General features: G+C 38.8%; 2 protein-coding genes and 1 long non-coding RNA gene across 3 annotated transcripts; all 3 read left to right on the top strand.

Moving 5' to 3' along the window:
- The first annotated feature begins 12,578 nt into the window (after nt 1-12,578).
- LOC149935000 (uncharacterized) lies at nt 12,579-14,587 on the top strand. Its single transcript, XR_016482381.1, has 3 exons — nt 12,579-13,260; nt 13,330-13,656; nt 13,720-14,587. It is a non-coding gene; the product is annotated as an uncharacterized LOC149935000 (long non-coding RNA).
- Nucleotides 14,588-16,425: 1,838 nt separating this feature from the next.
- On the top strand, nt 16,426-20,271 carry LOC149934999 (N-acetylglucosamine transporter UNC93A-like). Its single transcript, XM_090181625.1, has 4 exons — nt 16,426-16,626; nt 16,728-17,481; nt 19,687-19,954; nt 20,027-20,271. Exons 1-4 carry the CDS (start codon nt 16,601-16,603, stop codon nt 20,257-20,259), a joined length of 1,281 nt encoding a protein of 426 aa, XP_090037751.1. The 5' UTR covers nt 16,426-16,600; the 3' UTR covers nt 20,260-20,271.
- A 2,143-nt stretch (nt 20,272-22,414) lies between these two features.
- LOC149934998 (N-acetylglucosamine transporter UNC93A-like) lies at nt 22,415-24,665 on the top strand. Its single transcript, XM_090153503.1, has 4 exons — nt 22,415-22,694; nt 22,893-23,278; nt 24,103-24,370; nt 24,439-24,665. Exons 1-4 carry the CDS (start codon nt 22,415-22,417, stop codon nt 24,663-24,665), a joined length of 1,161 nt encoding a protein of 386 aa, XP_090009629.1.
- Nucleotides 24,666-27,460: the final 2,795 nt, after the last annotated feature.

Here is a 27,460-nt window from a genome sequence, read left to right as displayed (position 1 = left end):
AACGCGACAAATTAATTTTTAATAGGATGAATGACAGGATGATTAGGATGGTTCTTAATGTACAAGGTTGTTGAGAAAGCACTGCTTTTGGTAAAACTTCCTCTTAGATATTTAAAGTATGCTTATCAAGTTAATATACTGGATGGTTGTAATTAATTATTTTTTTTACCGCGATTAATTTTATAATATTAATTTAGATTAGTCAAGTCTGTTTTTTACGTTTTTTTGTTTCTTAGTAGCGGTTTCGCCTAGTATGGCCTCAATTCTACCACCAGTTTCTAGTTTCACTATTTTGGAGGAGAATTTGGCCTAAGCGTGGGAGAAGTAGATGAAAAGTTTTGAAAATAGAGTAGTAGCACTACGTAGCTTTGGCCATGGCCGCCATTGTGGGCGCGAATTTTTTATAAATAGGAAAAATCATGGGTGACGTCGTGTGACGTAGCACTGCCATTACTCTATTACCAACTGTAATACCTAAATTAGACAACCAAAATAAAATAATAAAAATAATAATAATATTACAACTGCGATCGACGCCGAGGAACGGGAAACGCTATTGCATCTGGCCGGAATGATGGTTAATTACGGGTGCGGAAATATAGGTCATATGCGAAGGATTGTAGAATAGAGTAATGGCACTCCGTAGCTTTGACCATGGTCGCCATTTTGGTCGCGATTTTTTTATCTATAGGAAAAAGCATGAGTGTCGTGCCGTGACGTCACACTGCCATTACTCTATAGTTAAGGAAATGGAATGTTTTATCTGTAAGAAGAAAGGACATTTAAAGATAATGTTCCCAGAAAGAGGACGAAATTCCAGGAGAAGCCCAGCCAGAGGGCATGGCCGTGGAAATTTAAATAGATTTCGAGACCTAGATTAATATGATGAGTCAAATGTTTTATATATATTTTTACTATAACTGATCCGAAGCGTAGACCTAATGAAGCAGTGCCGACATATATTAACGGTCGAATGTCATGGATGGAAATACATGGAAATACCTCTCGACAGTCTATGGCGATGGAGTCAATGACAAAGAAATTATTTCCACGTGTTATGTAACATAATTACTCATAAGTATGCCTCTGTATAACATTTCCGTATAAAAAATTTCAATGAGACTTTGTTTCACACGGAACATACAATAAGTGGACCCACAAATGCAAAAATTATTATAATCATTGCGCTATTGAAAAGGTTACCATGGCAACAAAATCACGTGATCGCGTGGCACGAGCTAAATTATGGATTGTTTAAAGGGATCCCTCACTCACAACAGGGGAAGGCATAGGGGTCACAAAAAAAACTGGTTTTGAAGCACACTGCAAGTCTGGATTTTATGTTACCCCTATGCCTCCCCCTGTTGTGAGTGATGGATCCCTTTAAGTTAGAAACGCGCGAGAAATACTTCACTTATTTTCAATTCCCAGCTATAAAGCTGATGACGCGTTTTTCGTCACGAAGTCGGGAATGACGTGATTTGCATCATATCCCGTAAACAAGGTTTCATTAAAGAAAATGCTTTTATGGCATACTTATGAGTAATTATGTTACATATGATAATAATAATAATAATCAGCTAGACTAATACCCAAGGCACCACCTTAGGCCTAAGTCATCCAGTGACTTTTAAAGCCATTAGTTCAGGTGGCCGGTTTACAATGCGTAGGAGGGTGGTGGCAAGCCCTTCATGCCACGCGAGCTAATAACTCCAAACACTTACTATTACCGTTAACCTCAACAAGTTTTTATGGAAGGGGAAACCGAAGAGCTCGGGGGAGAACTTGTAAACTCAACGCAGAAGGAGGACATTTTTTCTTTATAGTGGTGTGGAGGGTGATGAAGATTTAAAAAAAATTTGACATATTGCACAACATTTTGTAATTTGTTTGATTGTTTCTACCAGGCTTTAAAAAAAGGTCTACAATTTAAAATAAAACATTTTGCTTTATTAAGAGTTAATATTTTTCTTATACTCATTGGAATTATATTTTGCGATGTTCATTTACATTTATTTTTTCCTAGCGTAATTAACGCTATATAAACAGTGGGCATAATGGTTCTAAAACCAATCAGATGGTTTTTAAAACAGCAACCAACGGTACATTAACTGTAGTGACACTGCTAAAAGTCTGTCAATAACCCGCTTAAAAAACCGCTTTTAACACTTTTCGAAAAGTATAATCGTTTATAAAACAGTAACTAACGCTATATAAACAGTGGGCATAATGGGTAAAAATACATCAATGAACTGTTTATGAAACAGTTACTAAACATTTACCGACAGTAAAGTCATCTGTAAAAACAGCAGACATCTGACTGCTTTAAAAACCGTAAATATCGATTAAAATTGTTAAAACATTGTAGTTTTTTTAACAGTATCCTGTTAGCCCGAAAACAGCTACTGTAATTTTAATAAAACGGTAAGTGCTGCTATTTTAAACATGTTGTTCCGCTGTTTAATTTACTGCTGTTGCTGGCATCCACGGACGCCAGTAACTGCTGTTATTTTAACGGCGTTTTTTTCCCAGAGTGCATCATCACACGAGTTGATGATACGGAGACTCATGAGAGACAAATTACCACAAATTTCGACAAAGAAGTAGAACGGACAATTGCATTATCGAGTTCGAGGGACAAACAAGAGAAACTACTACATGTAGCTAAAAATTATGCCGACAGACGTCGGGAGAGCAAAGACAGTCATATTCAAGTTTTGGTATTGAAACCTAGAAACAACAAGTTGAATGTTCCCTATGAGAGGGATACAAAAAGATGTATCCGGACACCTGGGAATTATGAAATTCTACGGAGCAGAAACGTATTGCAAGAAGTTTTATTTTGAGGATGATGGTATACGCATCAGAAATCAGCTATCGATTTGTATTGAAGCTAGAGCTTGGAGATTGGAGAAGCCGCGGACATTCAACATTGACCAGCACCAACAGAGTTACCCGATGACAATCCACCGTCAGGAGAAGGTAGGTGAGAGAGCGGCGGCCATCAAAAACGATATGATGATTATATTATGTACTGAGATTTTGTTTGTATCTGTAGTTTTATTAATAAAGGGAGTAAATATTTACCCTGCGAAGCGACTTGTTCTACCAATATTACATACACTTAGATAGCCAAAGGGTGCTTATTAATTTAATGTACAGTCTGAATGAAATATTTTTCATTAATTAAACTACAAGTTTATTAATAAAGTTCAGTAATGAACTTTTCTTTGTAGTAAAATTACTCTTAAAGTTATATTAATGCTTAGTGGGTTAATTATGATAAACGACAGGCAGTGGCCCCGCCAACGGTAGGCACAAGTAGGCACGTGCCTACGTTGAAATATTTCGGGCCTTCTTTGGGGGCCTCCAAATTTTGAAATGTGCCTGTATGGGCTTCTAGTATTTGAAGCAAATAAATGCTGGTTTTTCTATTAGAAAAGATGATAAACCTTTAAGTTCTTATTTTAGAAAATACATTATTTATTAAAAATTATCCCTCATGGGCCCACCCCTTCCTTCAAAGTTTTATTTCTTTAGGGGATTTGTTGACATCTTTGGAAGGACACCCGCTATGCACTCCTTAAAATCGTTTGAAGTGCCGTATTTAAAAATTGGTCACTCCTTTGGAGCGCCAACGTTTCTACAACTTTCAAAGCAATTCAGTTATTAGATGTTCATATGTTTTGAAGAGTCCCAGAAAGATTAGGGTTATGATATAATTCTCAAAATGCCACAACGCCGCGACACTAGGTGGTGGAGCGAGAAAAAAGGTCTTATTTTATTAGAAATAGGTTTGATTCCATAATTATAGCATTGAAGAATATGGTTGACAACGTATAACGCGAGGAAGCCGCTAAGTGACGCGTGTATTAAATGAAATAGCTTCAGCAACTTGACTTAAATTGTGGTTTTAGATGAAGTGTTAGGTGATACAAATTATCTAAAGTCGTATTAACGGAAACCGTTGCTATTTGTGAAGCTACAGTAGCTAGCTTATGTGTAAGAAGTACTGAACAGTTTGACTTAATTGGGAATGAAGCTGAAAGTTGGAAGAATCCTGCCATGTTCTGGTCCCGGCAGTGCCGTATTAACCCATGCCAGGGCCCCTAGGCTTCAAGCTTCTTTGTGCCCCTGCTTGGCCCTTGCTCTTGGTATGACTTAGGTTTTAGCTTAGTCAGTCTTACGGATAATGCGGCACTGGGTACCGGCTCTTAGCAGCGAACCTTTAAGTTTACGCAAACGGAAGATAATACTTAATGCTAGCGCTTGTCATAATGCATTTTTTCTTCACGAGCGTTAAAACTTTTGTACGTCCCTAATTAAGTTGAACTACGCGCGCTAGTGGAAACCGAGGCTTACAGGAGACTAAAACATTGCGTCAATACTTCGACTACTGAAAGCGGAGCAACAGAAGCAAATACCCTAATTGAGTGGATGAGAACCACTTAATTTGAAATAATTGATAAATTTATCAGTAATGGAAACTACACTATGTAAGAAAACGCTGGCCTTTTCAAAGCATTCATGGCATCTGACCCGCACCCGGAAACTTTTCTTCGCGAAAACGATGTCCTAGCTCATTGTTAATCATACAACGGATTCCAATCCGATCTCCATTGGTTTAAGGAATAGATAAGAATAGTCAAAAATTAAATAAAAAAACTTGAGTAACGTCACTGACTGACTGCTTTAATTATTTATTGGCTTTGAGGATCTTGTAAAATACGCATTCCAGTGGCAAATACTATATCCGAAAGGAGTTTCAATTATATCAACAGAATTATAACGCGTCTGTGGACAACAATGTGAGAGGAAAGGCTATCAAGCTTAGCGACATTTTTGACTAAGCGTGATCTCTTAAACTAACTAGGAGACAAGCCTTATTTAGTAGTTGACTAATTTGGGAAAAGAGTTAATGGCATCCTTCGATTAAAAATAAAGTCGGTTATATTTAATTGTAAATAATTTATTTAATAATTAAATTTTCATTAAATAATTTAACAATAATTATATTTTTTAAATAATCGATTTATTTAAATAATGAAATAAAATATTTTGACTCAACGAAAATTACAAAGGAGTTCTTGATGGCGGCCTATTAATCATGCAGTGCCTAGTCGCGAAAAAATCCTGGAGGGGCTATTGACGACAGGGTGATTGATTTTTCTAATACCGTTATCGGCCAATATCGGCTTCGTTTTAGCCGATATTGGCCGATACCGATATTAGAAAAATAGACTCTAGTTAGACAGCATACATGGGTTAAGAATAAAAAGCGGCAGTTCTCAGTCCTATAGGGAATGGCTATAGGTGTAAATGCCGAAATGACTAAAGCCGCTACGTCCTCATGACACAGTCAAGTCAGCGTCAAGCAAAGCTTAACCCAGGATCGAAGGGTACTACAATAATAGCATATGTAACATAATCACTCATAAGTATGCCATAAAAGCATTTTCGTTAATGAAACCTTGTTCACGGGATATGACGTAAATTACGTCACTTACAGCTCCGTGACGAAATACGCGTCATCAACTTTACTGATGGGAAGTTAGTGAGAATTCCTCACGCGTTTCTGGCTTTGCCCTTGTAAAGTTAAGCTCGTGCCTCGCGATCACATGATTTCATTTCCATGGTAACCTTTTCAATAGCGCAAGGATTATAAGTATTTTAGCATTTTTGGGTCCGCTTAATGTATGTCCGCGTGAAACAAGATCTCATTGAATTTTTTTCAATGGAAATGTTATACAGAGGCATACTTATGAGTAATTATGTTACATATGATAATAGTTATAGCAGTGACCTGATAATCAGGGCCCGTACTGGTTCGCTTTAACGGGAGTGGCGTCCATTTAGCTCGCTCTCTAAACTATATGTAGCGCAGAAAATGAAGATATAGGCCATATATTCTGTTTGATTGTCCAATCCGTGGCATGGGGGAGCATCTTTTGAAGAGGAGGGAACATAATCGAACCAAACCGATACTCACTGTTGGGCCTTACCTAAGATGAGTGGGACCCACAAATAATCGCGTCAGTCTTAATTACCTGGAAAAACTAAAACAAGAATATAGGAAAAATAATACGTCATATTTAACAGACCCCTTTACACCTTGGTAATAATCTAGTCTGTTGTGTAAATATTTCAGTGATATTTTAAGGAAGTTTAGCAATATGTTAACGTTTGAAAATTTTTGTTGCGTATGTTTGCAATTTTTTGTACCCTGCTGCACTCCTCTCCAGGAGCCGCTCTGTTTTAAAAGAGTGTACCCCTGTACGACGATTAAAAACCTTTGAATCTTTTAACCCTTTCTTGTTTTTGGTAATTTCTCATCCCTTGATCCATAGCGAACATTTAACAACGTAAGGAGAATCTCAAGAAAAAGCGCGCTTGGTGAGAAGGCTCCTAGCAAAGATAATATAAACCTCGCACCAACTATAGTTAAGACTACACGCTTCGTTACAAAACCGACGATGATAAAGCTCTCAGAATTCCAATCTAGAGTACGGAGTTCTATATTATCTTTGCTCCTAGCTACGTACACTAACCCGAGAGGTCGGACATTCACTAAAAATGTTTACGGGATTTGGAAATCCGGGAATTCACGCTGGATTTCAAGCTTTCTAGATGGATTTCAAGATTTCTTGTTGGATTTCGGATTTCTTAACTTTTGTCCTGGATTTCGGGATTTCACGATTTCTCGCTGGATTTCAAGATTTCACGTCGGATTTCGGGATTTCTTGATGTTACAATTTTACAATTTCTCGATTTCACGTCGGATTTCGGGATTTCTTGATTTTACAATTTCTCGATTTCTCGTCGGATTTCCCGATTTTGAAAAAATCTCCGGATTTTGAAGAAATCCAGGCTGGATTTCTTGGAAAGTGTACGGGATTTCTTTGAATGTCCGACCCCTCGCACCAACCTCTTAACTCTTATTATGACCCCCCCCCCCCGCGTTAGGGTCTAATTTCAAACCCCTACGTGTGGAATGATTGTGGATGATCTCAGCTACGCGTAGAGCTAGGAGTGTGAGATTAACCTCTGCCAATATGTTAAGCTAAAGCGCACTCTACGATTATAATACGAAACGGGATATGTCACCACTGCGGCGTAAAAAATCATTGCTTTTTCAATGACTTCGTATTTGCTTTTTTGTGTAAAAACAAACCAACAAACAAAACAAAAACCACGGCCAAAAATTTGTGTATAAGAAACAAGAAGTCTTCTAGCGAAGCTCCGATTGTTTGGCTAATCTTTTCTGCTAATTTTATAGTTTATGGTGAAACTCTGGTGTTTGTGATTTTTAAGGGAGATTATCATAATCTTCTGCTAGTATTTCAACATAAGTATATAAAATACATACATTAGGGACATAAATTATGTTACTAACAATCCTGACACTAGCGACACTAGGATGTTGCACAGAAGGGGTGTCACTCTCCTTATACTAACTTTATTGTACAAATTTGGCATTCAAGCCGACTTAAACTGGGTTTTAATATCGAGTGTGACCGTGGCTTTATTTTTATATCTCATTTCATTAATGTTGCCTTATGGGCTACTAAGTATGGTCCAAGAGGTTACCGTTTCCGGTGGCACCGACTTATGTGACGCCACTGCAAACCATTTAGTCTTGAGACCTCTCAAACGAAATACATCCATGATTGCAGCCTTGCAGGTACACTTAACCTGCACAATTGACGTTGAATACTTAGGAATAGTGATGTTGATCACAATCCTCAGCCTGATGGGGCCAACGTGACCAAATACGTCGTAAGAATTTTTTATTATTATTGTTTATTGTGCAAAAAATAGTTTAAATTTAAACAAGGCACAACACATCTCCCTCTATCTAAGCAGGGCTTGTATTTAAGGGTAGGTACAATTTATAAATATAATTATGCTACCTTCAATACATCAAAGTTGGAGTAATTATTTTTAAATAGATGTTTTTTTTGTTAATTAAGGATTAAATTATTGAGAAAAACATTGATTACATTTTATAATTTTTTTCAGTTTGTTCATAAATAATTGTGTACATTTTTCAGATTTTAGTTTTAGAGGTAATGTAGTAAACAATTTGGGTCCCAAGTAAATAAAACTTCGACGCAAAAAAACAGTAAATTGAACCACAGGTATACAATATACTTACACAAAACGAGTAAAATAGCTAACATTTCGCATAGATGAATTAAAAAAATTAGTTGAAATAACTGACATAATGTATAACTGTTGGAAACTGAAAACATCGAATTCTTTATACAACTTTGTAGCAGAGTAGTACCATGGTTTTTTTAGATAAGTCTTATTATGCGATTTTGCAATTTAATAATCTGTTTCAAGCTGGTTTCAGTAGCACTGCCCCAACAGATAATTCCATAAGATATTATCGAATCAACAATTGCATAATAAACTGTACGAAGAGTTGCATGATTAAGTATATTTCGTAGCTGATATAATCTTAAAGATTTTACAATATTATTATTTGGATGTCCCATTTCAACGTACTATCTATATAAATACCCAAGTATTCTTAATAGAATGACAAATACAATTATCTGTCGCTAACAGTTGGTTGGCCACTATTTGTTAACGAGAAGGTAATGTAACTGGTCATAGTTAGGTTAAGGCTTAGTAAATGATCACCTAATAAATGTTTTATCTGATCAATACCAGTGTTTGCTTTCGCATAAACATTAGACCACGAATTGTATAACCATAACATCAGTGAATGAGATAGAATTGTACAAATTTCGTTCACGTAAATTAAAAAAAGGATCGGACCGAGTACAGTACCTTGTGGTATAGAGTAGTATCGCTCTGTAGCTTTGGGCTTTAGCCGCCATTTTGAGGGCAGTTGATTTCGAAATTTTATATATATACTATTCATTATATTAATATTATATTAATTATATGTTGATTTAGAAATTTTAAAGCTAAACTCAAATAATAAACCCCGTATAAAGAAGATTATATTTAAATACCTATTTATTTTTTATTTATATACAACAAAGGTTAGGTTTATTCAAAATATAAAGCAAATTACTCAATGTGTTCAAATTCCAAGATATAAATTTTTTATTTTCGAACAATTAAATTTTAATTATATTTTAAAAGATACGCCTTTAGACGAAACAATGGTTTCCAATAATCTTTGAACGAATTCGAAAGTTTTATTTGCGTAGAAGTAGTTTTTGCCCTCAGACTATAACTGTTTTCGTAATTTCCCAACGTGGTTGTTCCAGTCCAACTCTGCTAACGACCGTCTCAGAAAATACGTCTCTTTTCCATACCGAATTCTTTTATCGAGATAAATTAGACATGAATTATTATATGATCCAACGTAAAAAGTGTCACGTGCGTTCGTAAAGTCACTAGGATTTTTATATACCCTTGGGTATTGGCGTGACGTTAGCCGGATTCCAATCACACGGCGTCATTGGACAGCTGGAAGATGGTCACAAGTGGAGCCGCTAATGAATCGGCGCAATACAATTGACTGGATTCCATCAGGGTCAGGGGCTTTATGCGGTTTGACTTTGGTCAACAGCTGGTGTATTCCTTTGACTGAGAAGATGATGTGCAAGAGGCACCAAGAGCGGAACTACGGCTACATCATACGCCGGAAAAGTACGTCGGAAGGTAGACGCCACGAGATTGGCTTTGTCTACTGCTGTGGTGAACGTCTTTCCAGAGCTGGAGAGATCAGGAACTCCCGCTGACTTTGCCTTCTTGGAGAGTAGCTGGTAGATCTTTTTCCTGTGGGTTGTGATATCCGACGCTACTTTGTCAATATGATGGGTGCGCGTAGCTCGGAGTGCAAATTTGACCATAGCACGATGCCGACTGAAGGCTTGTACATTGGCAGCAGAAGGGTACTTCCGGGAGCGGTTTTACCTACGGTTTGTGATGCGCATCAGACGTCTGAGGGAAGAGCCTACCCACGGGAGATTATGCCTGGAGGATAGATGCTTAGTGGGAACATGATCCGTCACCGCTTGCCTGACGGCCGAGGTGAAAGCCCTCCACGTCTCTTCAATCGAAGTTGCATCGGGGAGGTGGATATCAGAGAGCGAGCTTGTCATGGACGCAAAGTCGGCCTTGTTGAAGTCAGGGACCGATCGAGGAGGATTCCTTGGTAGGGGGCGGACCCAACGAATATTGAGCAGGAGAAAATCATGGTCACTGATGCCCGGAAGATGGGAGACAGTTTCAAGAATGTTGTCATCGGAAACCAGAACCAGGTCAAGGATGTTGGCAGCTGAATCACGTACCCTGGTGGCATCAGTGACATGCTGGCTGAGGTGAGAGGCCAGGAAATTATGTAGAAAGCTCGTTGCCACTGACAAGGAACTTGTCTGCATAACCCAGTCAATACTGGGTAAGTTAAAGTCGCCGGTGATGATGAGATCGGACTTCCCCCCGGAAAGAGATCCAAGGAGGGAATTAAGTCTCTTGGTGTACGTGAGGGTGGCTGACTGTGGCCGATAAATGAGACACGAGGAGCCGATGGTCACCCGGATGGCGATAGCTTCGACTTCAGTCTTCAGGTCCAATGGGTAGGCCTTGAGGTCCTTGTGGACGGCCAGGCAACACCACCTCCGTTTAAGTTAATGTCTTTCCGGTACACCTCAAAGTCAGGACCAAAAAGTTCGATAGATGATATAGTAGCATCTAGCTTAGTTTCGGTGAGCGCTAAGAAGAGGGGACGATGTGTATCAATGTAAGCACGGAGTGCGTAGTGCTTGGTCGTAGGCGAGTCGATGTTGGTTTACAGGAGGGAGAGCTGGGTTCGACCGAGTCATTGCGACGATGGTAGAGTATCCCGCTGCTCTATCGCACAGAACGAGTGAGGTTGTTGAGAAGGGGAACGATAGAAGTCCACTGTGATTCCTTTTTTAAGAAGTTTCAAAGTATTTGCTTCATGTGAAAGGAAACATTTTTACTCGTGGACTTGTTTTGTTTCAGTCAATGAATGCGAATATCGCCATTTATTGCCTTGTGTAACTAGCAGGCCGAATGATTTTATGAGACCTGGAAGACCTTCGTGTGGTAGAAACAGTCGCGCAAGGAGAACATTGTACGGCCATTTTTGGAAAATGTTGTACAACCTCGAAGCGTGGACCGATCCAAGATACTTAGCTATGAAAAGTAGAGAATTGACCCGGAACAATTTGAACACTGTGTTTCATCGGAGGCAAATTATGCCAAAATGTGTTTTAAATTGTGTAACGAATAGGTATCCTAATCCGGACGGGGTGGACTATATGGCTCACAAATGGCAGTCATTTTTAACATGTTTTTATTGAATAATTGTAGTAAACCCATTGTACTAATTAAATAAAATTTAGCTGCTATTCAAATTGTGTTCCTTTCAATATCTTAATACGATATTTTATTTAATAGTGAAACGTCCAAAACGATTAAAATTTACATTAAAATATTTTTTAAATTCCAAATTTTTAGGAAATTATCCTTATATATGTCGAAATATCAGTCAAACGGAAAACATTAAAAAATAAGTAAAATTCCAATAATAAAATATATATATTTTCATGATTTATTTTAGAACTAAGAATATAAAATTCTCGCACAATATTACAATCTAGACTCGCTCTTTCTTTTTCCGATTTCACCCCTTGCGAAATATGGAGTGAAAATCTTAACCTGCCCAGCATATGGCTGCGCTAACAAGTTATGTTATTTGAACACGTATTGCTATATCCTTTGCGACAAGTTAACTTTGTAGTGCAGCTAACGCGAAACAGCGCGGTAGAGATCTTTTTCGTTTGAAACGCGCCATCTACTGGGGATTCGCTAGGTATTATGGGTATCAACATTTTCTCGATTTCCGTCTGCTTATAGCGTTTTCCATTGGGAACCTCCGAGCACTCCCGGAGTGCTCCAAAATCAAAATCGTATTCCATTGGGAAACAAGTCGGCCCAGGCCGTAATATTAGTTCCACATCAGTGTATTAGAGTGGACAAACCTATACACCCTTAGTAGACATAGGTAGGCAAACTAATACAAACGCTTATTATCGTTTGATAAATAAATTGCCACCCTAAGTTAAAGAGTGGATGCCGCCCACCATCAGCTGACCCGGGTGGGCAAACTAATAAAAAAGCTGTTGAGCCCATTTGATTTCCTATTGTTTGATATAAAATTCACCATCCATTGTTAAAGAGTGGCCACCGCCCACCCTCATGAAATCAACTTTTTTTTTCGGTAACTCTCCCTTTACGGGGGTTGGTCAGAGGGGGCGGAAATTAACGGCACTGCGTGCGCGTCAAAGAGTTCTATCGAATGAGACCCACTGTTTTTTTTCGGTCATTCTCCCTTTAATAAGAAAGTGCCACACTTATTAATTACTTCTGACCATATACGGTTTCGATAAGAAAGTGCCCCACTTATTTATTATTTCTGGCCATACACGGTTTCGATAAGAAAGTGCCACACTTATTTATTACTTCTGGCCATACACGGTTTCGATAAGAAAGTGCACACTTATTTTTTACTTCTGACCTTTGCGACAGCTACGAGGTAGACCTCTCTGCAATCAGAGATCATATAATATTATATGCTCTCTGCTGCAATGTCTAACGGATCTATCTCTCCCGCCTTTACGGGCACTACTAGTTAACAATCTACTTGTACCGCTATTGAGTAAACGCAAAATTTCGTTCCGCTCCCCCCCCCCCCCATGGAAGTAATGCGCCCCCCTATTGGGCGGGAACGAAACAAAAAGTGTTCTATAGTAAAAGTTTAAGCTATTCTCACGCATAGGACGGCGTAGCATAGTGGGTAAAATCTTCGGCTTTTGGAGATTACGCGGGCAGCAGCTATCTGCGTTCGAGTCCCGGCGCCGGCGGTAATTTAAATTATATTAATAAATTCTTTTTCGCAGCTCCATCTGCCGTGTTGTTGGTTTCCACACCAAACAAACAACAAACAACAAACTACAACAAACAACAAACAACACTTAACGACATTCCGTCCATAGCAATAGTCCCACTTCGATATATATATCTCGATGTGGAACTAAAAAGGGGCAACTCCGAGAGGGAGGATCGTCTTCCATTGACCAAGGTACTCCCTCCCGCTCATTCAACAAATCCGGATCACACTCGGAGGTTCCCAATGGAAAACGCTATTAGCTAGGACCGTATAAATCGTCTGCTACGTAAGTTATCGGAAAGGCTTAATCAGTTTAGGTGTAAAATATGATTTTCAAACGAGATGGAGAGACAAAACAGGTAATTAATAATAAATTTTCGCTTATTTTATTGAATGTTCAATTTTTAACGATAGTATATTATTTTCAGTTCTTCAGAAACTCCCAAAAGGGGAGGAACAAGATGTTGTGTTATCGGTTGTGGGAAAAACAGCTACAAGAGTAAAGCTAGCTTTCTCATTTGTTTCCAAGGGACAAGACTTTGAAAGAGGAATGGATTAGTAGGATTCAATCAGCTCCTCATGATTTTAATACCATGCACAAGTTCTAAAGCAAATTTTGAAACTGGATTCCTTCAGCAACTAGCAAAACCTGCGGATACCATTTCAACCCCGCTGGAGTCAAACATTACAATGCATTCTCCCTCGTCACTTTCCTTGGAAATCATTTGAACATGTTGTTTTAAAGCCTTTCAAAGGTTGGAAATTAACTTATAAATCCATTGTCATTTATAACATTTTTACCGTGTTTTTATTTATAGAACGGTTAAGTTATAACTAACTGGTTCTTCCTCCGGAAAAAACCTCGTCGCTAGGAGCAGATGTTGTTATTAACAACGAGGAAAGTACGTTACCAGTACCACAAATGAGCATGAAGAATGAGTTTACAATCAGCCACTGTGAACATTCGTATATAATAAAAGACCATTACTCATCAATTATCAATGAAAAGGATGCTCTGATTAAACAGTTGATATTTGAAAATAATGAGCTTAAAGAGAATGTTTCAACCCTAGAAAAAAATAAAAAAGACACCTTAAATGAATTAACGAATAAATGTAAACAATTCATAAACCCTGGGATGCAATTTGAGGTTTAAAAAGCAACTAATAAGTCATTCAACGTAAGAAGAAGTTACAGTTTTCGAAAGCAAAAAAAAGTTTATGGGATTTTATAAATTTGTAATGGGCTGGTTATGCTGTAGCTCGTGAAAAATTAAGGAGGCAAGATACAGGCGTATTAGCAGATATAAAGAATACCAGAAGTGGAAAACAATTATATATTCCTGAAATTGACCAGCTCTTCCTGGTACTGTGTAGGCTGCGTGTTGGTCTACTGGAAAGTGATCTTGCGTAACGATCCTAACTTTCTTTGATCTGGCCATTTTATATCCTTTCGTAAAATGTTTACCTGACTTATGATTGTTTTTATATTTTATTATTTCCTGCTCACTGAAGGTTTTATGAAATTTTGTTCTGTCCAATTTCTATTTGGTATGTTAGGTTTTGCTATATCACAGTTATTTGACGAAAAACTAACCACTAATCTACAAATAAAAACATTGTCATATTAAAAACTACTTAGCAATAGCAACGGTAACTATATTTACACGGTCTATCCACTATAGACACTGTTTACACTGTAAATTTAACTTACTGGTTTTGGTTTTCCATGTTTGAAATATGTATAAGAGATTTCTATTGCTCACATTACCACCTAACCTTAGATACAAATTTCAACTTTATCTATAAAAATTTAATATTTTGTATAATTTTATGTACGAAAACTATAAAGAATAGTTTAGGAATAAATTGCTTACCTGTTTAAAGTATTCAACTTTTTCATAATCATTAAATAACCCTTTAAATTACTAAGATAATGCAGGAACGATTTAAAAAAAAACTATTCCTAAGCAGACGATATTTCTGGAAAAATTTCAAAGAACTCTGGGTAAAATGCGATTTCCCATAATTCTCGGAATAGTTTGAATTAATTTCACCAGGTGTCGTATTCAAACGATAAAGAAGAGCGGGACGGTCACCGTGCGTCCGAGATGACAGAAGGGGTAGCCACATACCCGCCTGAACCCTTTTTTCCAGATTCAAAGTGAAACTAGGCCTTTAACAAAAATATTACCTCTACATGATTTTATATTTATACTACTCTAGTATAATCATTGATAATGCCAACATATCTATAAGAATGTAAAATGTCTAAGTATTCATTAGTAGACAAAATATCGATATTTATATCACCTATTAAGATTACACTTTTTATTATATTACAAGAAGATATTTCGGCCTCTAAACCAAGAATAAAATTTTTTACCTGAGAACTAGGTGGCCTATAAATTTACAGCCAGCGAAAGTAATGGTTCCAATATTCATTAGATATATCTAATTTTAAACAAGAAATTCCACCAATCATAATTTCATTACATACAACATTTATAGATTTTTTTTATAAAAACTAATAATCCATCGTTTTGGTTTAAAAAGGATGATATATGATAAGAATTGCATCCTTCGACTACAAATAAATGTATATCTTTTCCTTTAAACCAACACTCACCAGGAGACGACCCGAGGTGATAATCACCGATTTTGTTCAAAGTCGGGTATAATGTACACCTCCATGTAACTTAAAAAACCTGCAAGGGGAAAGTTGCGACGGGCTTTCGTTTGGCCATGGCAACCGAAAACGTTTTTGACATGATTTGGGATTTTACCATTGAAAATAACATGGGAATCTGAAGGATTTTAAGGTTCCCCCCTGTGAAACATTTTGAAAATTTCAAAAACGTTAAAAAAATTTAAATTGATTTTAAAAATTAAATTTAATCAAGTTTAAATGCATGTTATTTTCAATGGAAATAATTCCAAATCATGTTGTCAAAAAAGTTTTCGGTTACCATGGCAAAACGAAAGCCCATCGCAACTTTTCCCTCGCAGGTTTTTCAAGTTACATGGAGGTGTACATTATACCCGACTTATTTACTTCAAGCTAGGAGCAACAAATACAAGGAGAACACAGCTAGCCTTTAAACACGCTAACGAAGGGTTGTGTACGAATTTCATTGGACGAGCGTCACGAGCCTTTAAGCTAAACGTTTTACGGGAGGGGGTGAAGACAATTTCTGAATTTTCCCCTTCCGACGGCAGCAGGCGCTAAAGCGTCTAACTAATGAAAACTGTACGCAAGAAAATCCACGACTTTTGACGGGTTGCGTTCTCCTTGTGTGGGGTGTTGTGTTTGTTGCTCCTAGCTTCAAGGTACGATGCCTGCGGTTCCAGCTGTTTACGAATTATTTGGTACATTGTCTTCTGCCATATATCAGAGATAAAATAACGCGTGTGATAATATTACCAGAAGTTTATAATAAATTTCTTCCGAGATAATTATCTATCAAGGTCATAAAAATGAAACCGGTACACTTCGCAGGCTCTGACTATGCAACCATTATAAATCTAAACTTCATATAAAAATGGATATAAATATTCATTTTAGGAGAATCGCAAAGCGTTTTCTCTCGATGCTATAGTATAACGTGAAATACATTCTACATTGGGGTAGGTGGTCTGTTCTCCCACCAACACCTACTGTTACGAAAAACCTGCCGTTAACATTACCGTAAAATTCCAAATGAGTTCGTGTTGCGAGGGAAAATGGTGAGTGTTAATTCGGGGAAAGCGAAAATTCATATCGTGTCTATTTACAAGAGTTTATTTTTCCTCACTTTGTCCGTTAATTTGATTCTGGTATCGCGGAGTCCGATACACAATCTAGAGAGTACCATTTACATGAAAGAAGGATTGGGGACTTATTCGACAGGTATAGGATACGCCGTCGCCATAGTCGCTTACCTCACTATTCCAACGTTAGTTATAAACAAAATTGGACTGAAATATTCCATCGCTCTCGCGCAGTTTCTCGAGGTGATCGTCCTTTTGGCCAATTTCTATCCCTCTTGGGTCACTCTTATATCGGCCTCGGTCATCTCCACAGTAGCCAGTACGTTCGGTCGAACCGCGACCAAAACATCGGTGGCCGTGCTAGCTGAACAGTTGGCAAAAATTGACGGCAAACATCAATTTCACTACATGGAACGGTTCTATAGCGTTTTTTACGGCTTCTGTATTTTAGGGCAAGTCTTTGGTTGTATCTTGTCTTACGCGACTTTGTCCAACGACCAAACGGACGCTTCTAAATTGGAGACTCGGGATGTTTCGAATTGCGGAGCTTCATTTTGCGACTTCAATCAAGTGGCGAACCAACATTTTCAAACCCCGTTGAAGAACGAGATGTACAATCTCTTCGCCATTTGTTTGGTGATTGGGATTGCGGCCTCCGTCTCCGTTTTGTTGCTCGTGGATGACCTTGATATCCCCGGTGGCGAAGGGAGTACCAAGCGTATATTTCTAGAGACTATACAACTTTTAAAGAAAAGGGAAAATTTACTCATGTTTCCTACCACATTTTACATGGGAATTATAGGTGGATTTATAACAGCCGATTTCACAAAAGTAAGATGTCCGATACAAAATAGGCTATCACGTAATACCATAAGTAACATAAGAGAATTCGGCTTATGTCCTGTCTTTATATGAATACTAGCTTCGGCCGGGCCCCAGCTAGAACTAAAATCCCGTGAAGACTGTTACGGCCGGGCCCCAGCTAGAACTAAAATCCCGTGAAGACTGAATTATAAACCAACCCCCCCCCCCCTTTCCCAGCGCAGGGGCCAAAATACATGATTTAATTAATTATCTTAATTGGAAATGAAGACTGAGTCATAAACAAAACCCTATTCCCCTCTCCCCCAGTCTGTTGGCTCGATCTCGTGGCATGCAGGGCTTGCCACCACCCTCCTACGCATTGTAACCCGGCCACCTGAATTAAGGGCTTCAAAAGTCGCATGATGACTTAGGCCTAAGGTGGTGCCTTGGGTATTAGCCTAGCTGATTATTATTATTATTATTATTATTATTAAGTGACGATGACGCAGCCGCGAAATTGACTGAGGCAGAAAAATATTGGTTGTATAGGTGTATGTAGGTTGCAGTATTCACGGCACCTTTCCAGGGCCAAAAATACATAGATTTTGACTCACTTTTTAACATTATTTAATTAATTATCTAATCGATGAAAATAGCGCGACTCGCTGCCTTTGCGCCATAAGAATAGCTGTGAGAAATTTTGCGGTCCTAGGTTGAACGGCTCGGACGCCTATAGAGAAACAGACGCAAGACAGACAGAAGACACTTAGGAATATAGTATAGACTAGCTGGGTAGCGCGTCCTTCGGCCGGCAAAAATATTTATCTAGCGTGTTTACCAGGCATTTCCAAATTTTGGTAACAACTTTTAATTTGTTACAATTCCTAGCCACGTAATATTTTATGTTGTTATTGACGAAACAGACTATCAATTAAAAAAAATGCGTTCGGAGAATAGAACGTGTCATATTTATGTCTATTATGTTGCTTATGGTAGTACTCATATACAGGGTGTTTCAACATGATCACCCCAGGCATTTTGCTCAAAAATATATTACCTAGAAATGTGAAATTTTCAGGATATACACTATCGGGGAAGATCGTTGTTATTTGTAAATTTCAGCAAAATCGTGACATTTTTCACGGTTTCGGAATTTTTATTTTTTTAACGCTAGGTGGTAGACAAAAACTGTCAATGTAGCGCATACTCGAAAACCTTAAATGAAATTGGTTTGGCCGGAATAGGTCAATTTATTAGGTCATGAAAAATAACAAGTTGGTATTAGGGGGCCTAAGCTTTTTCACAACTAATTTAAAAGAAACTTATATAATATGTAAAGTTTGTATGTCTGCTAAAAATGAACTGTTTTAAACTAATTTTTTTATTGGTAATTAATTTTGAGATAAATAAACAATTTCCGAAAGTGTTACAAAATTTACAAATGTACCAGTCTTATACTAAATGATGTTCAATAATTCCACCATCCGCTGATATACACGTTCGAGCGCGATACAGCATATTTTGAAATGAACCACGGACCATAGCTGGAGTTACGAGTCGAAACGCTGCAATAATTCTTTGGAGCAAGTCTTTTTCGCTTGTGACTGGCGTCTTATGAACTTTTTTCTTCACGAATCCTCACAGGAAGAAGTCCGGCGGTTTCCAATCGCACTGGACTGTTCCTTCCGGCCCTTAAGGGGTTGAAGTGTGCAATAACTGATGGCTTTACCGGGGAGTCGGGGTTCGGCTCTTGTAACCCACAAGGGCGGTGGCGCACTGGGAGATGTTAGCTCTGGTCGTTCATTTTTAGCAGTCATACAAACATAACAATTTAGATAGGTTTCATTTTAAATTAGTTTTGAAAAAGCTTAGGCCACCTACTACCAACTTGTTATTTTCCATGACCTATATTTCAGTTAAAAATTTACCTATTCCAACCAAACCAATTTCATTTAAGGTTTTCGAGTATGCTCTACAACTTGTTTATTGCCAGCGTGAAAAAAAAATCAAAATTCCAAAACCGTAAAACAAGTCACGATTTTGTTTAAATTTACAAATAACAACGACCTTCCCCGATAGTGTATACCCTGAAAATTTCACATTTCTAGGTAATATAGTTTTTGAGCCAAATGCCTGGGTTGATCATATTTAAACACCCTGTATACGCGAAAAATAACCACTTACCAAGTTCGAAAATTATAACTAACCGTTTCCTATTTTAATTTTTTTCAGGCATTTATATCGTGCGCAGCTGGCGTTCATTACGTAGGAAGGGTTATGTTGACCTACTACGTCTGTCAAACCATTTTCAGTCTTACATGTCCTTATATCGCCAAATTGATTGGAAGAATCACCGTAATGACGTTCGCCGCCGTTCTCCAAGCTGTGATGCTCGTAGTGTTGGCACTCTACCCACCACGACCCGACGAAACCTTCACCTTGCACGTCATCATTGGTCTCTTGTCCTTCAATTCCGCAACATATCAGGCATTGACTTCTAGTATGTTACCAAATTTAAATCGAGCTACGGAACGGTAGATGTATTCTTAAACAGCCACATTTCCATTTATAGTTATGTACTCGACCCTTTTTTCCGAAAATCGAAAAGCTGGTTTCGCCAACCTTCTGCTACCGAGCACGGTTGGAGCGACGGTAGCTTACGCCTACAGCTACAGACTTTGCGTTTCGATAAAAATTGTTTTATGCGGAATCTTCTTAATCATTTCATACGTGTGCTATTTGTGTGTTGAAATACCTTTGATACTCGTTTCACGACGAAATATCAGTCGAAAGATTTTAAAATAAAGCTAGCCCTTTGGGTGGACAATTGCTTACAAATATACGGAGCGATTTCTTAAAGCGTCTCACTAGAAATTAACGTAGCGATAATTAAGTACTGCCGAGAAATTGTATATGTATACACTTGGAATGCTTAAGGTTTCCAAATAATTCCCATAGAGACGGGCGTGGCTTAGATCTGAGATTTACACTCCCGTCGTGCAAGAAAAGCTCGGCACCGATTACACATACGCGTTGTTCACTTAACTCATTAACACATAAATTGAACAATTCCGCTAAGAACATTATAAATTCTACAAGAACATCCATGTAAGAACGAAAAGGGTTTTCTTAAATCCATTTTCTGGTTTGCGTTTTCCACTGGTTTCTCCGGTGACGATTTCTAAGCGTAGCTTTGACTGTACTAATTTTTCAAGCTCTTCTTGACTCCTCTGTTCTTTAACATAGTTTGACCTCCCCCTTTGACGAAATTCTGGTTACGCCACTGCCGCCATTTGACCAGAAATTTGCTCTCATTCCTAGGGTACATGTTTTATTTAATTGGCCTAGATGGATTCTTCCCTCGTAAGATATTTAAATGTTGATAAACTTACATTCGATTTAGATTAAGGCCCGTTCTAAATTCTAAAAGTGTCTAGTTGCCTGTTTTTTATCTAGTGCGATTTCAGCGTGACATCACCTTTTCCGATCGTCATCGAAATCATCGACTAGAAAAGTCGATGGATCCCATCAGTTGGAATCGTGACTTAAAAACCGATAGTGTCGAAAGCCCTAGAATCCTTCAAGGTTGGATTTGGTAAACCGCGAAAGTGAAATAAGACTTTGTTGTAAGATCTAAACGCTCCAAAATAATATGCTTAGAACATTTCTAAACACAGAGAACAAGATAGTATTGAATAAACGCATCCTTTAAATACTTCACGAGTCTAAGCGGAGTATTCTAGAGTCTGTTGGCGGACATATTAGGTATTCAATAGCGCTAAGAAGAATTTTAAAATTTAAAATTGAAAAGTACAGGGTGTTTTGAATTGCTCTGACTGGGCATTTTTTCAGAAACTGCAAGAGATAGAGTTGCGAAATTTGCAGGGTATTATTTCTAGTGTGGGATCGCTTTAAATCCTAAATTTCAAAAAAATGCTTTGATGAACCCCAACAAGAAAAAGTCCAAGTTTACGTGACGCCCGTTGAGCACATCGAAGATTTGCGTCACCGAATCATTGCAGCCTTCAAAACATGCTTCATCGTGCCCAAACATGTGTCGCGGCAAACGGAGGTATCATACATCCTCACTTGTAAAATTCTTATGTTTATTCGAATAAAATGTTCAATTAAATCTTTCAGACATTTCTTTCATTTACGTACAAAAATGCCCATATGGACAGCTTGTTTTTTTCATCAGCTCATATCTTCGTGAAAAAATGTTCTTTTCCAATGAAACCAATTTCTCTGAACATTTTCGACAGCACTCTACAACTTTCTCATTGAAACGTTTTTTCTAGCACCTACCGGTGAAAAAATATTTTTTACAAAAACCCGAAATTATTTCCGATTTTTCTGAAATTTAGGATTTAAAGCGATCCCACTCTAGAAATAATACCCTGAAAATTTCGCAACTCCATCTTTTGCAGTATCTGATAAACATGCCCAGTCAGAGCAATTCAAAACACTCTGTATATCAATTAAGAAAAGGCAGTTCAAAACTACCTAGAAGATAGTAATCCGTACAAATATTGATCGCAAACAACTAAAAAAAAGCGCGACTCTGACAAAGATTGTCAAGGTTTACGGAAAGTGAGGAATTTAAGTACGCAATCAGACTACTAATAGGTCGCTTTAGAGTGATCTCAATTAATCATCTGTTACATTGACGTTAGAGCTTTACAACTGAAGGTTGCAGTGTTTACAGCTAGAATCGTGGGAGACTCTACTTTGTCTTTCGACAGGTGTAGAAACGTCAAGGTCCCTTCCAAGAGATAATAACAGCAAACCTCGGGCGTTATTACGTCAAGTACGCGTAGTTCTGGCAACAGATACCTCGCTTATAGCGCGGAAAAACATATTCCATAGGCACAACTGGTGCATTGTAAATAAAAATCCAATAAAAACATCAACTAGCGAAGTCGAATCTTTTACGGCTCTTAGAAGTCAACATTGTAAAATAATGGAGTCCATGTCTACGGAAACGTTGAAGAACCCATCGATGACCAAATTCGCGATATTTAAAAACCTGATGGTCATTACGACGACTATAATGTTGGTGGGAGCTGCTTTGGGCCCAGGAGGTGATCTAAGTAGTTCGATAAACATTGAAAAAGGCGTTGGAACCACATCCACCGCCGTGAGTTACGTTTTCACCATCTTGGCTTATTTCTTCCTGCCAACTTTGGTCATAAATAAACTGGGTTTGAAGTACTCCATGGTCATTTTCATTTGCTTCGAAAGTATACCGATAATTCGGAATATTTATCCAGCTTATTATACTCTAATACCGGGTACGATATTACAATCGTTGTCTGGCGTTATTACAAGACCCGCGCAGAAAACGTCCGTGGCTCTTTTGGCGGAACAATACGCGGCACTGCGCGGAAAACCCAAGTACGAATACATTAACTTGTTTTTCGCTATTTATTACGGTCTAGCTTCTTCGGGATACGTGTGGGGAGCCATCTTCTCCCGGGCAACGTTGGGTAATAGGGGCGTCTCCAACTTCAACTCTTCCTTGGACTTTTCCACTTGCGGGGCGGAGTTCTGCGACTGGGAACACGAAAACTCGGCTCAATTTAAAAGGCCGGATTCCACGGAACTCTACATTTACTTCGGGATTTCGGCCGTCGGTGGCGCTTTGTCTAGTTTAATTATCCTCATCTTTTTCGATAACATGGAAAATCCAGGTGGCAAGGGCAATACCAAGCAAATGTTGCTTGAAACTTTCAAGATATTCAAGAAAAAGCAAAATTTACTACTGATGCCGACTACTTTCCAATGCGGACTTATGGATAGCTTCTCATCTGCGTCATTCACTTCGGTATGCAATGCAGCTTTACTCTCTTTTAATATAAGTATATAAATAGATATGTTTAGAACATAAATTATATTGTTAACAATTTATCCTTGTTAAGAGATAATAAATGACCGGAAATATAGCCTGTTTTCGTGATTCTCGGAAGATATTCTTCGCCTACACTGAGATAGAGTCTGCGATCGTACCGAAGTGTGATCTTCCCCCGTTACCGTGAGAAAGAGGGAAATATTCACTAGGAAAGGTGGATGGGCATGGATTTTCTTCGGGGAATCACGAGGCTGTCTATCTGTGTTAAGCCTGAGTGCATTCTTGTTGTGACGAATCAAAATATTTTTTTTAACATAAATATTTTTGACTCGAAGATCTATTTGGTCCAAGTTTCGTGTTTAAATTTTATTCTCGAAGACCTATTGGTCCGAGTATTTCGTAAGTTTTATCATTAATTATATTTGTTGAGGGCTAAGCTTTTTTGGCCCCTTTTTATTATGGACTTTTCTACCTTTTTGCGTAATTTAACCAAAATAAATACAGGGTGTTTTAACGGTTATGCAAAAATTTGAAGGAGTTGTAGGCGGTGAGTTGAGAAGTATGCCTGTTTTTTTTTTCATTTTCCTACAATGAGTTAAAAGAGCGCCAGAAAGCTTCAAAGTGTGGCCTACTAACCCCTGGAAGAAGGCTGCAACAAGCGCTTTGAAGCTCACTGGCGCTCTTTTAACTCATCGTAGGAAAATGGGGAAAAAAAAAGGCATACTTCTCAACTCACCCCCTGCAACTCCTTCAAATTTTTGCATAACCTTTTGAAACAACCTGTATATCCATGATTACAGGCATACGTAACCTGCACGATTGGTGTTCAATATGTGGGAATGGTGATGTTGACCAACAGCGCCTCGCAAACAATCTTCAGCCTGATAGGACCCAACGTGGCCAAATATGTCGGAAGAATTACCGTTATAACATTCGCCGCGTTACTTCAAGGGACGATGCTTGTGGTGCTTGCTGTCTACGAACCCCGCCCCGACGAAGGAACCATTTTGTACGTCATTACCGGCTTTCTCGGGTTGTCTTCTGCCACATATCAGTCGCTGACTTCGAGTAAGAAAATGAAGCGCTTGGAAATTGAACGCGAAATTCTAAAAACCCATTATTATTATTGTTTCCAGCTATGTACTCGACTCTTTTCGCGGAGAACCGGAAAGGGGCGTTCGCAAACTTCTTGTTACCTAACACGGCAGGAATGATGGTAGCTTACGCGTACAGCTATGGACTTTGCGTCTGGATCAAGATACTTGTCTGCGGATTGTTCTTACTCCTTTCATACGGGTGCTATTTGTGCGTCGAAATACCTATAATTCTTAGTACTAGAAAACTCAACAAAAGCTTAAAATAAGTATGGTATGTATTCCAATCTTAAGGCCTAGGTTTTCTTCCGCCTGTCACCCTTGAAATTTTCTTACCCACGATGTTTCTCTTGGCATTTACGCTTCCCGCAAAACATGATTTTGGAGAATGTCAAGCGGCCTGCCTGCTATGTGATAGGAACATTTTCTGTCTGCCAGCTAGGAGCAACAAACACAGCACCTCACCCAAGGAGAACGCAACCCGTCAAAAGTCGTGGATTTTCTCGCGTACGTTTTTCATTGGCTAGACGCTTTAGCGTCTGCTGCCGTCGGAAGGGGAAAATTCGGAAATTGTCTTCACCCCCTCCCGTAAAACGTTCAGCGTAACGGCTCATGACGCTCGTCCATGAAATTCGTACACAACCCTTCGTTAGCGTGTTTAAAGGCTAGCTGCGTTTGCAACGCTAATTTCTAGATGACGAATAAAAGTGTCTATTGATTTCCCTAGCGTTAGCAAAGTAGGAGGAATCTCGTGAGAAACAACCTGAACGTTAAGTAACCGGGTTCAAGAATGTCTAGAGGTATGATATAGGTAAATACACAACGAGAGTACGGGTGTCCAAAAGGTTTAATATATTGTAAACCAAAATAATAATAGCAATACAAATAACAATAAAATACTTAAACACTTAATAATAATAAAAATAAGCATGCAATAACACGAACGTCGCGGGGGGGGGGGAATACGCGGGGGGGGGGAATACGCGGGCTCTCTCTTTCTATAACAATAGTTTGAAGCCTGTGGCTTTCGCTCACCGATTGATGAAACGGTCCGGTGCCGTTCAACGTCGCTCGTTTGGGTCTCCTTAACCCTTTGGCTCTGTCCGCTCTTTAACTCGGTCCACTCTCTGGCTCGATCCGAATTCTGGCTCTGTCCGAACTCTGGCTCTTCCGTCACTCAGGACCCCGAGGACTTACTCAGGACTCTGAGGACTCACTTCTCTCTCTCTACCATAAAATATCTCTAACTCCCTGGTTTTGTTCAGCACCATTTCAGTAGGCGTGGTTTAATTACGGAAACTGACATTTGGTGACTTCTTATTGGAGAGGTTAAAGGTTAATAAGGGTAGCTTGGAGTAGTCGGCTTGGCTTGAAGATTATTGGCTGTAGAACGTTTGCGTATAAAAGTAGAAAGATGAAATCATCTGGTGTCTTTCCCAGGAAGAAGGTCGCACGACGGCACCACATGTCGCCACGTGGTTTTCGGGAAGGGTACACGTCGTTGTAGTTTTTATTTTTAAAGGTGGCCGTTTGAAATAACGCTTCTTTCAATAGTTTACTATTGACGCCGTACAATAGAGAGCGCGCATCTTTAAGTCATTTACGATACGACGCCGAGTATTCAACAATAGAGAGAGAGAGAGGGGTTATAGCGCACAATGGATGAGTCAAGGTGTGCGCGCTTTCCCAGCACCGAACGCTGGTTAGGGGAGAGCCACATGTAGAGGGGAGACGATACTTTACACGGACAACAATAATACATTTTACAAGAAAAATACTAATGATACCTTTTTACGACTTGGACACCCGCAAGAAATTGAAAAATATAAAAGGGACTTAAAAACTAAATGTTATAAGTTTTAAAATAACACTAATCTAAATAGGAAATATTTTAAATGCAATAAGTTTTAAATAACACTAATCTTTGCTTTAAATAACACTTTTAAAAATGAGCGTTACACGTTCTCCTTGTGTTTGTTGCTCCTAGCTGCCAGTTAGCACCATGCTGATTTTCGAAGGAGGAAATTCGCTCTCCTATTCTTTCAACCTTTAGCTCTTCGCCGGACCAATGGGACCATTGCAATGAAGTGATATTTCTGCTCAATAATATTTCAGTGCAGTTTTACTTGTGCCGAAAATATTAGAAATGTTTTCCGTAAAATATATGGTGCAGGTTGAGAAAACCCTTTCGACATTCTGTAAACTCGTAGCGAAAGCGAAGGTAGGAAACGTTTTGTCAGTCGTGACTAGTGACACCAGTTAGTAAATGTAAAATCTATAGTTATTTAGACGCGACTCTAACGCTAAGGCAGTCGTATTGCAATGGTCAATTGTACGGCGAAGAGCGACAGGTCGAAAGAATAGTCGAAGGAGCGCAAAACATGAAATCCAAATGAACATCGTATTCTAAAATCTCAAAACTAGTGAATAACTGAGATTCAACACCCGACTCCTCGGTTTATATGACGAATATTTGCCAATCCTTTCTGTCGTCTTCTGGAAAACCGAATGTTTCCCCGTTTGGTATGGTTTGAGAAAAAAAAAACCCCTTTCGGAATGAAGTAGAAATGTTTGTAATGATACTGAAGAGTGTTACCTCGTAGTGTAGGCGAAGCTAAAAAACGATTTGTCCACTGTGACTAGTGAGACGAGTTTGTAAACGTATTAACTATTGTTAGTCATTAACACCTGTCAATGGTCGACAGTCCGGCGAAGAGGGAACGAATAGGCGAGCGAGCAGAGCCCGTCGAAAAGGAACGGAGTGTCCACGGGCAGGCAGAAAGTGTACCCATAGAGGAATAGCCCTGGAGTGGTATTGATAGTTCTGATTGGGCTAAGCACTGACATTCCTCTTCAGAAATCGCGTAAAGGGGGATGTAGAAACGGGGGGGTATGTCGAGGTAGACTTTTATCTATTCATACATTCCAACAAAGGCAGCGCGATCATGGCGCGATCTACCGGTTAGGGTTTGAATTCTTTAAAAAGTCTACCTCGACTTTCTCCCCTTTTTTTCCCCCGCCTCGAACTGGCACTACGCTGTCGGATCTAGCGCCTTATTTCCTT

Source organism: Leiobunum rupestre, chromosome 7 (assembly GCF_980474605.1).
Source record: "Leiobunum rupestre chromosome 7, qqLeiRupe1.1.hap1, whole genome shotgun sequence".
NCBI classification, from domain to species: domain Eukaryota; kingdom Metazoa; phylum Arthropoda; class Arachnida; order Opiliones; family Sclerosomatidae; genus Leiobunum; species Leiobunum rupestre.
This window is presented reverse-complemented; position numbering and strand designations above follow the sequence as displayed.